Source organism: Jatropha curcas, chromosome 8 (genome assembly GCF_041381405.1).
Source record: "Jatropha curcas cultivar XTBG-Jc1 chromosome 8, XTBG_Jcur_1.0, whole genome shotgun sequence".
Taxonomy (NCBI): Eukaryota; Viridiplantae; Streptophyta; class Magnoliopsida; order Malpighiales; family Euphorbiaceae; genus Jatropha; species Jatropha curcas.
Window position 1 is genome coordinate 8726292 of NC_143158.1, and position 14939 is coordinate 8741230.

Consider the following 14939-nt stretch of genomic DNA (forward strand, 5'->3'; position numbering starts at 1 on the left):
AAAGAGAAAAGACTCCTATATCCTCATTTGTGTATGTATGCTCCGTTAATGAGAAATAGCTGAGTTGTCATTTTTCCCAATTTCACTTTATATCACATGGAATGGATATCCAGTTTTATGAATCCAAACAACCTCAAATTCGTGTCCAAAGCAAATTTTGCACATGTTGAATTGAACTTTTGTACATGTTGAATTGAGCTTGTCCAAATCACTTTTGCTTGAATACTGTTGACGATGCTCTTTAATAATAATAGAGTTGAGGATGCTTTTCAATAATAATAGAATAATGTTTGGCAAAATGTATAAATTTATCTCTGTATTTTATAGAAAACTCATTATGGCACTCTAAACTTTGCGAGAGACCTATCGCACCCCTGAAATTATGAATTTTAATAACATTGTGCTACTCTTTGTAATAGCAATAATAGTTTTTTGGTGTCTTTGACATTTATACACAAAATATTTTCTTGATATACTATTAGTATAATATTTGGAACAATAATAGTCTGTTTAGAACATATGAATTATTGTTGTAAAATTCATTTGCAAATGAATTTGTTATGTTTGTTATGCTATAATTTAAAATAAGGAATTCAATTGAATTCCACAAAATTATGTTTGGAATAAATTCTTAAATGAAAATTCATTTGTCTTTATTTTTTATAACACCCTTAACATAATAATTTAACAAAAATAAATAATAAACACCAATTATATTTATTATGTATAATCTAATAACTTGTCATTTTTTATTAAAATATAAATAATAAATTTCATATAAATAAGTAACTAATATTCCACATTAATTAATTAATTATATAAGCAGTAACATTCATCATAATAATTATTTTTAATTGATGTAAAAAATTTTATTGATTTAAATAATTAATTTGGAAACTAAAATAAAATATTAAGAATGTTACTATTATTTTTAATTGCATTTGAAAATAATTGTTGATAATCAGTTTTTAAAGTTTCATAGTAATAATAATTAACATACTACTAGACTTAAAAAAATGTTATTATTGGTTTGGAATTTCCAAAAAAAAAAGGAAAAAAAATAAAAATATATACTTACGTCATTATTGGATTAAAAAAAGACGTTATATATTTTGGTATTTTCTAAAGAAACTAAATAAAAAGGAAAAAAAAGTAAAAATAGTTGAATTTATAGTGGAGAGTAATTTTGTCAATAAACATTTCAATGGTCAATTTTATGGAATTCATTTACAAACTCCATCAATTTTAGTAGTTAGGAATACCCAATTCCATAGAATAAATTCTTAGACTTTAAATCTGTATTTTTTTTTCATTCCAAACATAATATTTTAGATTTTCAAATGAATTCCATAAAATTTTGTGAAATTTATTTATTCCAAACGAGCTCTAACTTTCACATTTTTCAGTTATTCAGTTATTCAATAAATATTTAATCAATCTAATTTTACAAGTTTAAGCGTTGAATAGAATAATTTTTACAAATAAAAATATTTAATGGTTACAATTTTGTTCGTGCATTGTTTCAATGGATCAAAGTAAAAATTAAAAGTACCATAAAATTTTTTACCTAAAATATAGGAGGCGAATTTATGCGTTCGGCCAATGAGTTTCTTTCGAGATAATAAATAATTTTGAATTGATTATATATCTCGCTTTCACTAACATGTAAAATCAGATAGTTACAATCCTGTATTATTCAGAGTTAGGGGGGAACTGCACAAATTACACCCACATCTTAAAAGCTGGGGCAAAAAGAAATTAGGACAAAAAAAAAATTAAAGAAAAAAGTAAAATTACAATTTATACACCAGTTTTGTTGATGTTTTCCAAGGAAATCGCAGCACCAGATCTTCCCTCACTTGACACTTGTGAATGTGAAAATAGAACGTAGAAGACCCAGAAGTGCAGGCATACAAGATAAACCAATGCCCACAATTTTGCAGCTGGATTTCTCCTCACAAACACTGCACCGGCTGTGAAAATTGCATCCAACTGCAGAAGCAATGATCCCAAGTGTTTACTTCCTGAACGGATTTTTTCCTCAAATAGAGGCCTCAACTTCGGTTCAGGGATCTGAAACATTCCCGATTCCAGATCCCTTGAAATTGACCTATTTTCATCAAGCATGTTTGAAACTGCCTGTAGAAGCATTATGGTAAGAGTAACCAATCAAAATTCCATCTGTGTTTCTGTTTTTTATTTTTAGTTTTTGATTATACTGATGATTCTAGACTGAAGGATGTACCTCAATTCTGAATAAAAGGGTTGCCTTCTCTGACGAGAGCGCCTCAACCTGGTTCAGTAGGCAGAAACACAAAAGTTACTTTCACAAAGCACCGGCCATATTCTAATGATATGACATTTGATGACTTTAAATGAAAAATATGCTGCAATAGGGTTATGGAGTCCGTGACTACTGAAAATTTGTGCTGTTACTTTATTCTTACAATTGGCATTTGATGACTTGAAAAATATACTGCAATGGAGTCCATGATGAGCACTGAAAAATTTGAACAGTTGACTACCACAAACATATTATGTTCTCCCCAACGCTAGAAGATCATTTAGCTATTATGAAAGCTTGGAAAGTTAATCACGAAAAAAAGAAACAATTTTCAAGCTGCAAGAACCACACAGGAATCCTATGCGAACCACTGGGAGTTAATAATTCATAGGACATGAATAAATTCTTGCTCACGCCATATTGGCTTCGTGCTTAATTGCAATAACATTGGAGTTGCATTAGGTTAATCTTAATTCTACCAAAGCCATCCCCATCCCCGCAATCCCTCCTCCAAAAAAATGCAAAAAAAAAAAAAAAAAAAAAAAAAAGAAGGAAAGCACGGGCTCTCTTATTATTAAATTGCATGTGCGGAAAGGCCTGGTCAATGTAGCCCTTCCATCCCAAGCAGCTTACCTTGCCTCATCTCCACACCTCTATAGGATTTGAACCAATTCAAGTTTCAAAGTATAGTTGTTAAATTGAGATTGACTCAAGAATCCAATCATCATTTTCTGAATAGAGAATTGAGAATCAAATTAAATTGTAAGATTCAGTATACCTTTTCAAAATGGGCTGATAGCTCTTTTGACCAAAAGAATAAGATAGGAAAAGAAAAGACAAGTCACATAGCACGAGATACTATATAGTCTATATTAGAGGAGGCCAATGGGCACTATGTTAAATAGAGGCGTATAATTGGTCGGTTTAGTTCTGAAGCAAACTGATTAAAACCGAAAACTGAATTGCACTTTTTTTCTAAACTGAACTGACACTGAACTGTGTAAAAACCAAACCAAACAGGTTTATCTCAGTCAAATCAATTCAGTTCTTGGCCAAATTTAGCTTATTTCTATAACTGAACCAAAAACTGAAGTTACTTTAAAATATAAACCAAAGCAAACTGATAACCTGAAAAACCGAACTAGATTAGTTTGGTTCAGTTTTTCGTTCTGCTCACCCCTAATGTTAAAGAAGGGCTGAATTTAAAGTGAGGGTTAGCTTTTATAGGAGAAGAGAAGAGAGAAAAACTACTTGAGCCATCAACGAGAAAAACAAGAATTCTGCACCTTGCACTCTCTTAGTCTCTCTCACGCCTCTTCTATTTATGTGCTGCTTATCTGCTCCATTGATGTTTTCTACCATGTCAAAACTTCATCATATCCTTTCTTCTTCAAATAAAGATGAGATCCTAATTCTGGGGACCCGTATTGCCAAAGTACCAAAACCGAATTAGGTAAATAAGGGCTTGCATGGGTTTTCTTTTGTCCTTGTCACACTATCGGAAATAAACAAATTTGAAAATCTTTGGGTTTAAAGTTGAGAGAAAAATAAAGTAGTTAAAATAAATTATACCATTTCCAAGGTTTCCACTCTATGAAACTCAAAGATGTAAGGTATCTTGCTCAGATGAATAATAAATAAGATGCACCTACTTAAAATGCATTCTGTCTCCATTTTTCTCTCTCTTCTACCATTTTTGAAAAATAAAAGCAAATTTATACTACTTGTAATTTGCCATGAATCATAGATGCAAAATATTATACGCACATCCCACATGGCAGTTGCTGAAGGGACAATAACTTGCATCCATATTTCTATGAGAATTCTACATGATTAGGAAAGCTGTTGGAAACACAAACCTGGGCTTGTTTCTGAATTAAATGGTCAGTTAACTGTCCCAGTCTTCGCTTAAGCTCAATTTCTACTTCTGTTGGATCCTCCATATCCTTTCTTGTCATTTCAATATTTGCTTCCAGCTTCTTTGCCTAAAGAGATCAAGTCAACCTTAAACAGATAAGTAACACAAATTGAGAACATTACTGTATTTGCCTAAATGTGAAGAAAATCATTCAAATATATGCTCAAGAGAATTAAATATTATCAACAGTTATCAATGAAATAATTATCATAGATTCTGCAACATGGGTACCAGGGTAGCAAAACTCCTCATATGGTTAACAGTCGCAGTTGTCTTCAGGTTTCTATGAATGAAATCAGGACACAAACTTGGAAATAAATTTTTATTTAATTATTTTGGGTAAGTAAACCCAAAATGTAAAAGTCCATTTTACACATCCAGTGATGCGATTTAAATTCCTTTATTATTTATCGTTTTTGTTTTGCTTTTTGCAATGAAAGAGGTATTCAAAAAGACATTTGAAAAATAATTGTTGCCCATTCTCAAAACAACAAAAGAACAGTGTCAGGCATGTTTTCATTTATCAGTAACCAGAATCCACCATCCAACAACTGAATCCAATCCCAATTCAATTCCAATTCCAATTCAGAACTCTTTTTCCTTTTAATTTTTCATCATTAATCATATCCTGAAGGAAGTTGTTAAAAGAATACATTGCTACCTGTTAGTATATAACTTTGCAATTTGTTTATAGTCAAAACAAGCCTATGAAACTCAAAGCCAAACTCTTTAGTTGCGGACCTGTCAGCATGTCACATTTCTGTTGGAAGCATTTACCAAAACATCACCAACAGGGGATTATTATCATTGATGCTAAAAATTGCAACATGACCAATTCTTCCACTATTTATATTCTGTTCTTGTCTTTCCATGAAGAGGCCTTTTTGCTTTCCAAGAAACTACAAAGATGTTATGTTTATTTGCTTTACTAGGCTCAAGCACATTCAAGCAAACCTAAACTTGAGTTCAAACCACTTATTCTCAAACATAAATGCAAACCAACCAAAATGCTTCTATAGACAAATATTTAAATGTGCAAATAATCAAGCTCCTAAGAAAATATTTCAAAGTTAGTAATACTAGTTGGACTCTTATATGCTTCACACATGGAGTCCAACTTTAAAATGCTTTAATTTATTATTTATAAAATATATTAATAATTATAAATGTAAAAAATATTTTTATGCTAACTATATTTGTATTTTCATTTTCTTTTACTATTAATGAGTTTCTATTAATTCATCTGAAAGTTTTTAATTTGCATGGTATTATTTATTTTCTTAAAAAATAAATTAGCATTGAACTTTAAAATTTATGTATTATAAAAAACTGTCAAATGCCCATTTAGTTAAAAAATTAAATTAACCTATATTTAACTATTCATGATAGCTAATACAAATCCTCTCAAATGTTCATAAAAAATTCAAAAAATAAAGTAGCCATCTATATTTTTTATATAGAATATTATATTAAGGGATATTCTAGACATTAAAAAATTGTACATTTTTGAATATAAAAATTGAAAATTTAGACTTATGTTATATAAGATAATTGAGATAATATAGAGGTTTTGTAATATTTTATGCAAAGTAAAATAGAAAATCCTTACAGAATGAATATAATGTAATGGCTGCTTCTGCTTTTGATATTGCATGCACATTGTTAGAAAAAAATATAAGTAAAATATTTCAATGAATAGTACTAATAACCAAATAAATAAAGATAAAAAATAAGAAATCTGAGAAAAAAAAAAATAGACATGTAATAAATGAGAAAATAATTCTTTGGGTATTTTTGGCTAAGTAAAAAATTAAAGTAATGATTAAGCTTTTATCATTATATTTGGCACTAGGATTTGGTTGTTATTATTGTTGTTTATCAAAGTATGTCCAAAAAAATAAATAATACTCCCTCTGTCCCATTTTGTTTGCATGGTTTGACAAAACACGCATATTAAGAATTTAGTCAACAAAAGCTATTTTGCCCTTTTTAACCCTTAACTCATTAAAGATATAAATAAAAGTCCCTCATTTAACGAAGGATCATAAAGGTTATCATGAGAAAATAATTGTTTACATGTCTAATTAAAAACCTTGCAAACATTTTTGGACATCCAAAAAGGGAGTAACAAGCAAACAAAATGGGACGGAGGGAGTATAACTTAAAAAATTTATTGTATTTCATTATTGAATGTATTCTAAAATTGAAAAAAGAATCATATATAGTAAACTCATTAAAGTTGTATAATATAATAATATAGTCAGCTAACGCAAAATTATTTGTTTTATACATAGTACTTTATTGAAAAGAGAAAACCATTAACAAGAAAATGAGAAAATATAATTAAATGGACTATTATTTTATGTTACATTAATTTGGCTGTCCTTAGGAATTAATTAATTTAATTCAAAATGGGGAATAGAATTCATCTCACAAGCTTTTATTTGCCATTTGCTGAAGCCAAAGCCAATTGCGTCCTATTTTGTACATGTAGGAGGATGCTAAATTGAATTGACACATGAGAACAAAAGCAAGCATATAAAATGACGAAAGAGAAATTCTATGGAATGAAATATGTATGATTTTAACTGTCAAGTGCAAGGGTACTTTTGGTAATTCAAAAATACAGGTCGTGAATAGTGAACAACCCATTTCTACCTTTTATATAAGTATAAATGGGCAGATATAGGTGTCAAACTTTAAAATTTAATAAAATCAATTATACACACACACACAGATCAACCTAATAATGATAAATCTTTATTGACGCAGCAGAGAATTAGAGCAATTAGTGCTCAACGATTAGGCTTAAATAGGGTGATTGTGGTTGGAACAATATAAAATAATTGGTTCCAAGAAAACCTTAGAATTAAAATTTCAAAGTGTTAATTAATTAAAATTCCTACAAAGTATGTCAATTAATTAAAACGTATTCCTAATTAATTAATTAACATACTCTATAGGAATCCTCAATAAAGTAGAAAAACTGAAAAATGGCTCCTAATTTAATAAATTTAATTTAGAATCTTAAATGAACTTGAATACTCCTGCATCATTTTTGCAGCAAGTTGATAGTATAGAAATACCACAACATATTGAAAACATGAAAGCTAACCTTATCTTCCAATCTTCCAATTTTATCAGTCAAAAAGGAGTACTCTGCTTCAAGTATCTCCCTTTCAAATTCAACTCCCTTGGAAGCAGCTGCCTACAAATATTCAAGTTAAAATTAAAAAGATCAGCACAGAGTGTCCAAGAAAAACATGGGACCGAGACAAGCTTTAAATGAGCAAGACAAAGCATATACAACCCCTAAGGATTATAACATCTTTTCGCCCTGTTTATGTACCAATATGATCATGGGAAAGCATTACTCACTTGGTTTAGATATGTCCCAGTTTGGTGAGCCTTCAAGATCTTCCTCTTGAGTTCTACCAAAAAAAAAAAAAAAAAAAAAAACCAAGTTTCAGTGACTCGTATGAGAAGCCGTATAAGGTGAGATAAATTTCATCATAATTTAAAATTCATTTTAAATATTATGCATATTATACAATATCTTGCATATTTCAAACTGACATATGAATGTTACTCATTTTTAGTATAAGTATCTACTACTGCCTACCTATGGCAAATTTTCAACTAAAAAATATTAATAAATCTTATATCATTTACATACAAACTGTCAAAGCTTTTAATTTGTTCTGTTCTAAGTCCATAACTAAAAAAAGGAAAAATAGGTTAAAAGAAATCAATAGATGCAAAGCAATTAGAAAAGAAGTTATATACAAGTTTTCTAGGTTGGATTGAAAGAACTAATAACACAACTTTTAACTAATAGAAATCTCGCCAATGGACTAATTGTACAGCATAATGTTTGCCTCCATCCAAAATGGACAACAAATCTTGACGAGTCAATAGGGAATATCATCAGCCCTTTGTACATGTGTTTGTGTGTCCCCATTGCAAAAATTGTATACACTTCTCTTCTTTGTATATATGTGAAAACACACATCTTATCCCCTATTTTCTTGCGTTTCTTTCCTTTTTCATTTATTGTCCTCAATGCACACAATAGTTGCTATATTGACTAAAGCTAACTGGAAGTAATTGTTAATTATGCGTACACGCCTTGATGAAAGGGTCTTTGCAATTGGCAATTTGACAGGTTCATTTTTTGAACAGCCATTGCAGTGAATTTGGTAGTTCTATTAAATTATAATAGCTTAGGTAGCGTGAAATTGATTCTAAGGCTTCATTTGTTTATGGCAAATAACTTGTTTGGAAAATATTGTCCAGATTTTTCAATGTTTAGGGGTTGCTTAGGCAAATCAATCAACAAAAAATATTTTCCTAGTTAAAGGGAAAACTAAGTCATTTTAAAGGAAAATAACTTCTCATTTTCACAAGAAGAAAACCTTTTTGAACATTGACGAATTTATTATTATCTCATAAACATATATTTTAATCCTAATCAGCGGTAGCCACCACCATTAGTCACGGATTCATGCTCAGGACCACCACCAGTAACCTGCCACTGCCACGGGTGACTACATATCACAATTTATCATTTTTTATGTATTTCTTATGTTTAAAAAAATAAAATTTTCAAATACGAAATTTTTATTATTCCAAATATTTTATGGCCTATATAAATTAAAATATTTTTAATTAATTTTCAATATTGCAACCAAACAACAAAAGTCGAGTTATTTGGAAATTTTCATTAAAAAATATTTGTAAAGATAAACTAATTTCTAGAAACAATCGAAGCCTAAATTTGATAGGATTTAAAAATCTAATAGTAGTTATGATATCTGTGACAGCTACTTGGCATATGTTGTGTACTATCAAAATGGGTCCAGTTTAGCTTGATATTGTTGCCTGATGAATGATTGTTGTTGATAAATGGTGATTGTCTATCTGAAAAATGCCATGATTTGTTCTTCTTTCAGCTCCTAGCAACTGAACAACGCCAGATATGTTTTCAGAAGTATGGTTCAACTCATGAATTTCTCTAAACAATAATGCCATGATTTCTTAAATTGTACTCCAGGTGTCCATAGATGGTTTTCAATGAAAATAATTAGATTGGTTGTCTCTGCTGTAAATTTATCTATGATGTTTTTTATTGTTCTTATTTGTTTCGAATAAGTGGTAATGCCATCATTTTTAAGCTTTAAAATTTGTATTCAGGTAAAACATAAAAGAAGAGGGGGAAAAAAAAGAAATTTTTTTTTTAGAAAACAGAAGACAGCAACAAGTTGCAAACAGTTTTAACTTTCAAGAACTAGAAAATAGCTCCAATTTTTTTTCTTTGATAAACATCAGTTAGATTTTAGAACTGGGATCCAGCGGAGGGTGTGATATCATGAAAGGTGAATTGATGCACCCTTTGTTTCTCGAGTCTTGGTTAGAGATGAATGCCAAGCTTTTCAAGAAATTAAGGTAAAACTTTTGAGATTCTCCTTTATTGCAGATAATTTCACAGGCTCTTATCTGAACATTATTAGTTCTCTTGATTTGAGATATTTATTATGTTCTGCCACTTAATTTATTTATTCTAAAGTTTCCTACATGCCCTCTTCAATTTAGCTTCAGTTTATTACTCCCTCCATCCCATTAAAATTGTTGGTTAAGGTTTTTTTTTTTTTGTCCCACTTCCTTGGTCATTTTAGAAAATTAAGGAAATATTTTTTTTCCAACTTTCTTTTGGTATCTCCACTAAGTATAATTACTTAGAGAATTGTTAAAAGATTACAACTATATTTTACTGGAATTGAGGTTCCTAAATAACTTCCTTTCTCATGCAATTACCTTAAGTGACATGGTGGGATGGAGGGAGTATAGTGCACCCCCTATGGCATCATAAAAAATCTATGGAATGCTTGTCAAAACAAAATACATCTCCGTCAATTTTCCACCAGTCTAGCTACTAACAGATTATACACTTAAAAGCTAATAACATTTTGGCTAAAAATCCCTTGTTATCATAGACCTATCATTTCATTGCTGTGAATTTCTGAAATTATTATTCTAGAGTCTAGAAACAATTCAACTTCAAACTTTAGCTTCTTCAAAATCCATTCCACTTCATATATGACACGTAGATTGATGGAAATCCGAACTCCTAAACCTTACATTAAAGCTATGGCCCCACTTTTTTTCTTCAAATACTCTATATTAAACCGATAATGCATGAGATAGCTAATTATCTCTTTATTAAATACTTGAGATTACACCTTCTTTTCTCAAGAAATCAATATATCATAAATGTATATTTTAAATTCCTCCTAGAAATGCATGCATTACCATCTGCTATAACTGGGAAAAGAAAAGGAGAAAATAAAATGTCATTCCACATTTATTCAAGTAATCAAGATAAAAAACAAGTATAACACACCTTCATGAGACACTTCTTTCAGCTCAAATTGTTGTCGAAGTTCAGCAACCCGATTAATCTGTCCCACAACAAATGCACGATAAATAAGCTTTAATTGGTACATGTATGAATTATACACACACACACACACACACACACGGAAACCACACATGTGAAGTCATGTTACTTGTTCATGAGTTCAAAAGGCCATATCAAAAAGAGGCCAGCAATGCATAAGTCCTCATCCACAAAATAGCACATTTGTAGATTGGCAGACTGAAAATGTTTTATCAGCACATTACAATTATATCAACTTAAAATTTTTTTTTCCTATGAGATTTTTAAAGGATATGTAAATTCAGTTATGAGTGATTCAGCTAAAACAAAGTCCTAAAAGAACAATTTTGGTCTTTCCTCTCCTCCCCTGTGCTCTCTTTTTATTTATTCATTAATGTGGATGCAACACCTAAAGAAAAAAGGCAGACTTTTTTAGTTCAAGAAAGAGATTTTGATTCATCAATCTATAAAAAGGAAGGAAATGATCAAAGTTCCAGAAAAGGTGAAGATTTTTCTCAATTCATCCCTGAAGTTGAGTACCTCCTATGCGATTGTCCAAATAGCTAAAGTTTCAACACGAGAAAAGGGTGTAGAAATTTCCTTTTCATGTGTTAAAGACTAGGAAGATGAACAAAATAATAGCTCCTAGAATCCTTTGTTCCCCTTCAGCCTTCTTTAATTTTCTACTTACCTATCTTATGCGTAACATCTAGTCAAATCATATATAAACTATAAAAACTTCAAAGGCACATAAAATGCAATGGGGTGCTCAGAATGATTAGTTGAATAAGAAGATCACTATGACTATAGCTGTTAATTTACTAAATTGAGTGATAAATGGGAAATAAAAAAAAAAAACATATAATCCCCACTGCATGATCGACAAAAATTAGAAGCCAAAGATCTATCAATGAGATTTTGGCCTGTCTAGACTCATAATTTGTGAGAAGCAAAAAGTAAGTAGTAGATCTAGGTAACAGTCTAGCTGAACCTGTCTTCTATAGTACAGCAGGATTTTTCTTCTGTCACTCCATAATGAAAAAGTAATTCAACTAAGTGGGCAAATATTTTTCCGAAAAGAATACAGAAAGAAGAAGATAGTCGATAGGTTTATCAACCAAACCATTTGAATCAGATTAACCATACCTCCACTTCAAGATTCTTCTGTGCAGTAGCAAAGGATCTTGCAAGATCAGCATTTGCAGTCTGCAATCACATTGACCTTTAGAAACAGCCACATTAATGTAAATATTTGCATTTAATTCTAATTTCATAAAAAGCAATTTCAAAGATCAGAAAATAATAACAGTCCAAATAAATTAAGTTGACCATATAAACAGTATGATATACCTCCAGTTTAGCCAAGCGAGGAAGGGCTTCCATTCTCGTATTATTATGTTTCTGCTTTTCCAACTCAACAGCCTCCATTGTTTCCATCATGGTTGTCTGAAGCTCTGAAGCCTGAAACAGGAAAAAGATAAGATCAGCTACAAAAGTTGTGCTTGGAAATAAACAGTAATTTGATGTAAGTTTAAATTATCAAAGAACAATACTGCAAAACGAAAACCAGAACTGAAAAAAACGTTCCTTCAGCTGTAAGTACCAATAAGTTTTGCACAATGCTCCTGAGACATTTGGTATAGCAGACAAACTTCAGTTTATCATCGTCTCAATGCATTATTATTTTGAAAGACAAATGAGAACTAGTTTTGTTGTATATGCAGAACCTTACACATAGGGCTTGATGATGACTAGTAGTTTAAGGACACAAAGGACAATACTAGCCATAAGGGCATAGATGGAAAAGAGTATAAAATATGCCTACTCCAAAATATTCAAGAAGACAAGAGTAAACTGAATTCTCTCTCCTCACTAACACTCTTATTTACCAATATTCTCTACCTTCTTTTGGAGGCAAGTGTCATTCCAAATATCAGAAGGGAACAATGTATGATATCATTCCAATTTATTGCCAGCATCAAGCACTGGGGAGAATTCTTTTATCTGACATGAAGGTAGTCGGTGCCATGTGGAGCAAGAGGTGGACCATCCTCCTAGGACGCAACGGACACAATATTTCAAAGGACTGTCTCTTCTTCTGAGTTCTGTTACGCGTGCTTAATCTTCTATTAGAGGCAATTGTACTTGCAAAAACTAACAAGGATTGATGGTCTGTTCACCACCTTAAGTTTACAACTCTAGAGTCTACCCTGGCCTAGGCCATGCTAGTATCATTTGCCAACAAAGCAATAATTGTCAAATAGTGGCATTGAAGAAAACTACTCAAAAAGGTTTTCTCTTTTTCTTCATAAAAGTACGAAGGTGGTTCTATTCTCATGGCTCCTAGGACTTAGATTATACCTATATTTAGAGTTCCATATCACTTAAATGTGTTAAAGTATACTAAATTGGTATTCATTGCTACAACTAGAACAGGTCAAGCATATAAGCGAAGACAAAAGATCCACACTACTTACTTTTTCAAGCCAGAATAAGAATTTGATCTCAGCTAAAGAAACAATGTACAGAGAACAAAATGACAAGAATAACATTGTAGAAACTCTCTACAAAAAATGTTACCTCCTGTGCTTGTTGTTTTGCTCGTTCTTCTAGTATTTTCTCCAAGCTTTGTTTCTCACCTTCCAATCTTGCTACCATATTTTCCCTCTCTTTGATGACCTCTGCAGCTTTAGCTGCTGCTTTCTCTGCCAAAATCTTTTCCCTCATCTCCCTCTCTTGTTCACTCTCGGAATCAGATGATGAACCTGAATCACTCTCTGAATCAGACCCTCCACTTGTTGAAGAACCTTTCTTCAAATCATCAGAGACAGAATTTCTAGATGCAACACCAGACTGATGCTTCCCCTTTACAGTACTTCTCAGTCTATCATAAACATTGCCTGCTCCCTTCCTCACCTCTGATACCCCACCAATTTTCTCCGACACTGATGACATTTCTGAAGTAGCAATTCTATTTCCTGTTCGCAAAAGATTCTCTTCAGATATATGCTTGGATTCAAAAAGGCAACCATTTTTTTCATTTCCCTTGTTGCTTTGTCTCATCATATTAACACCAGTGTCCTTATGACCCACCTCTTCCCTATCCAAAATCTTACCATCACTCTGCAACTCAACACTTGAAGATCTTGCTGACGAAGTTGACTCTTCCTCATCATTCGGTGTTCCATTTAACTTATTTCCCAATGCAATATCCAATTTCTTCTTAGACTTAACTCCACCACTACTCTTCAAATTCCTTTTCTCTTCTAACACTGACAAATTTGAGCCTGAACTTCCCTGTCTCCTCCCATCCCTCTTCAAACTTCGAATTGCAGAAACCCCATTACCACGATTCGATGAAGAAGAAGGTGTTGCCTGAGTAGGAGTACTAAGAAGCTCAGTCCAATCACTATCAGTAAGTGTCGGCTTTGGTTTAGGAGAAATTTTTGCGACATTTGCAATTTCCTTGTCCCCTCCATTATGATTGCTGGTAATAGTACTATAAGCACTCACATTGTTAATATTAGGATCAGCGTTCAATTTTCCTAAATATTCATTGCTATTACTATTGTTAACCTCATTACTTGTTTTCTTCTTCAACTGATCCTTCAACGGCACCGTTCCACCAGCTCCTCCTCCTCCTCCTGTTCCTGATTTTGTTGGAACATTGAACTGTTGATCCCCAGATCCCAACAGTCTCTCGTTCTTTTTCAACGACTCTGCCGCTTGCTGATCGATCTGAACCATCCATCAATCATCATGACGCATTCAACTCCAATTATTCATGGATTAGAGAAAAAATTCTTCAAAAATAATAATGTAAATCAAAATTCAAAATAAAATTAAGGAGCAGAAGAAAATTTGCCTGTTCGAAAAAGGTCTCAGCTACTTTGAGTTTCGAGGAGATCCAATTCGCCATTCTTTTTTATTTTGAAGATCCAAATTTGTCACTTGTATATAGGTATATTGCGCATTTTAGCAACAACTGGAGAGAGAGATTCAGGGGTTTAGTTGCAGGTTGCAGAGGAGGCGATGGATATTGATTGTGTATGGTTACGTGATAAATACGCGCGAGTTTTGGCCGTGGGTTTGGACGGAAGCACGCAGGTTAGAACAATAATTTTTTTATTTTTTTTCGGTTGGGAGATTTTAGCTTGTCTGTGACGGAAAACACATATCACAAATTAGTGAATTGTCAGATTTGCCGCACGTGTCTACAAAAATATATATAAGCAGGCATCTTCAGACGTCAATGTTTGGTTCCAAACAACAATCCAATCAAAATTTAAGAGAAAAATTAT

At 31.8% G+C, this 14939-nt stretch overlaps 1 protein-coding gene across 1 annotated transcript; it reads right to left on the reverse strand.

The window, feature by feature from the left end:
- Positions 1–1619: 1619 nt before the first annotated feature.
- GC2 (golgin Putative 2) lies at positions 1620–14708 on the reverse strand. The gene is made up of 10 exons (XM_012213063.4): positions 14504–14708; positions 13219–14376; positions 11989–12099; positions 11785–11844; positions 10603–10660; positions 7581–7633; positions 7318–7410; positions 4144–4269; positions 2246–2293; positions 1620–2139 (listed from the first exon to the last, which is right to left on the reverse strand). The coding sequence occupies exons 1-10, from the start codon at positions 14555–14557 to the stop codon at positions 1801–1803; spliced, it is 2100 nt and encodes a 699-aa protein (XP_012068453.1). The 5' UTR covers positions 14558–14708; the 3' UTR covers positions 1620–1800.
- Between the last annotated feature and the right edge of the window lie 231 nt (positions 14709–14939).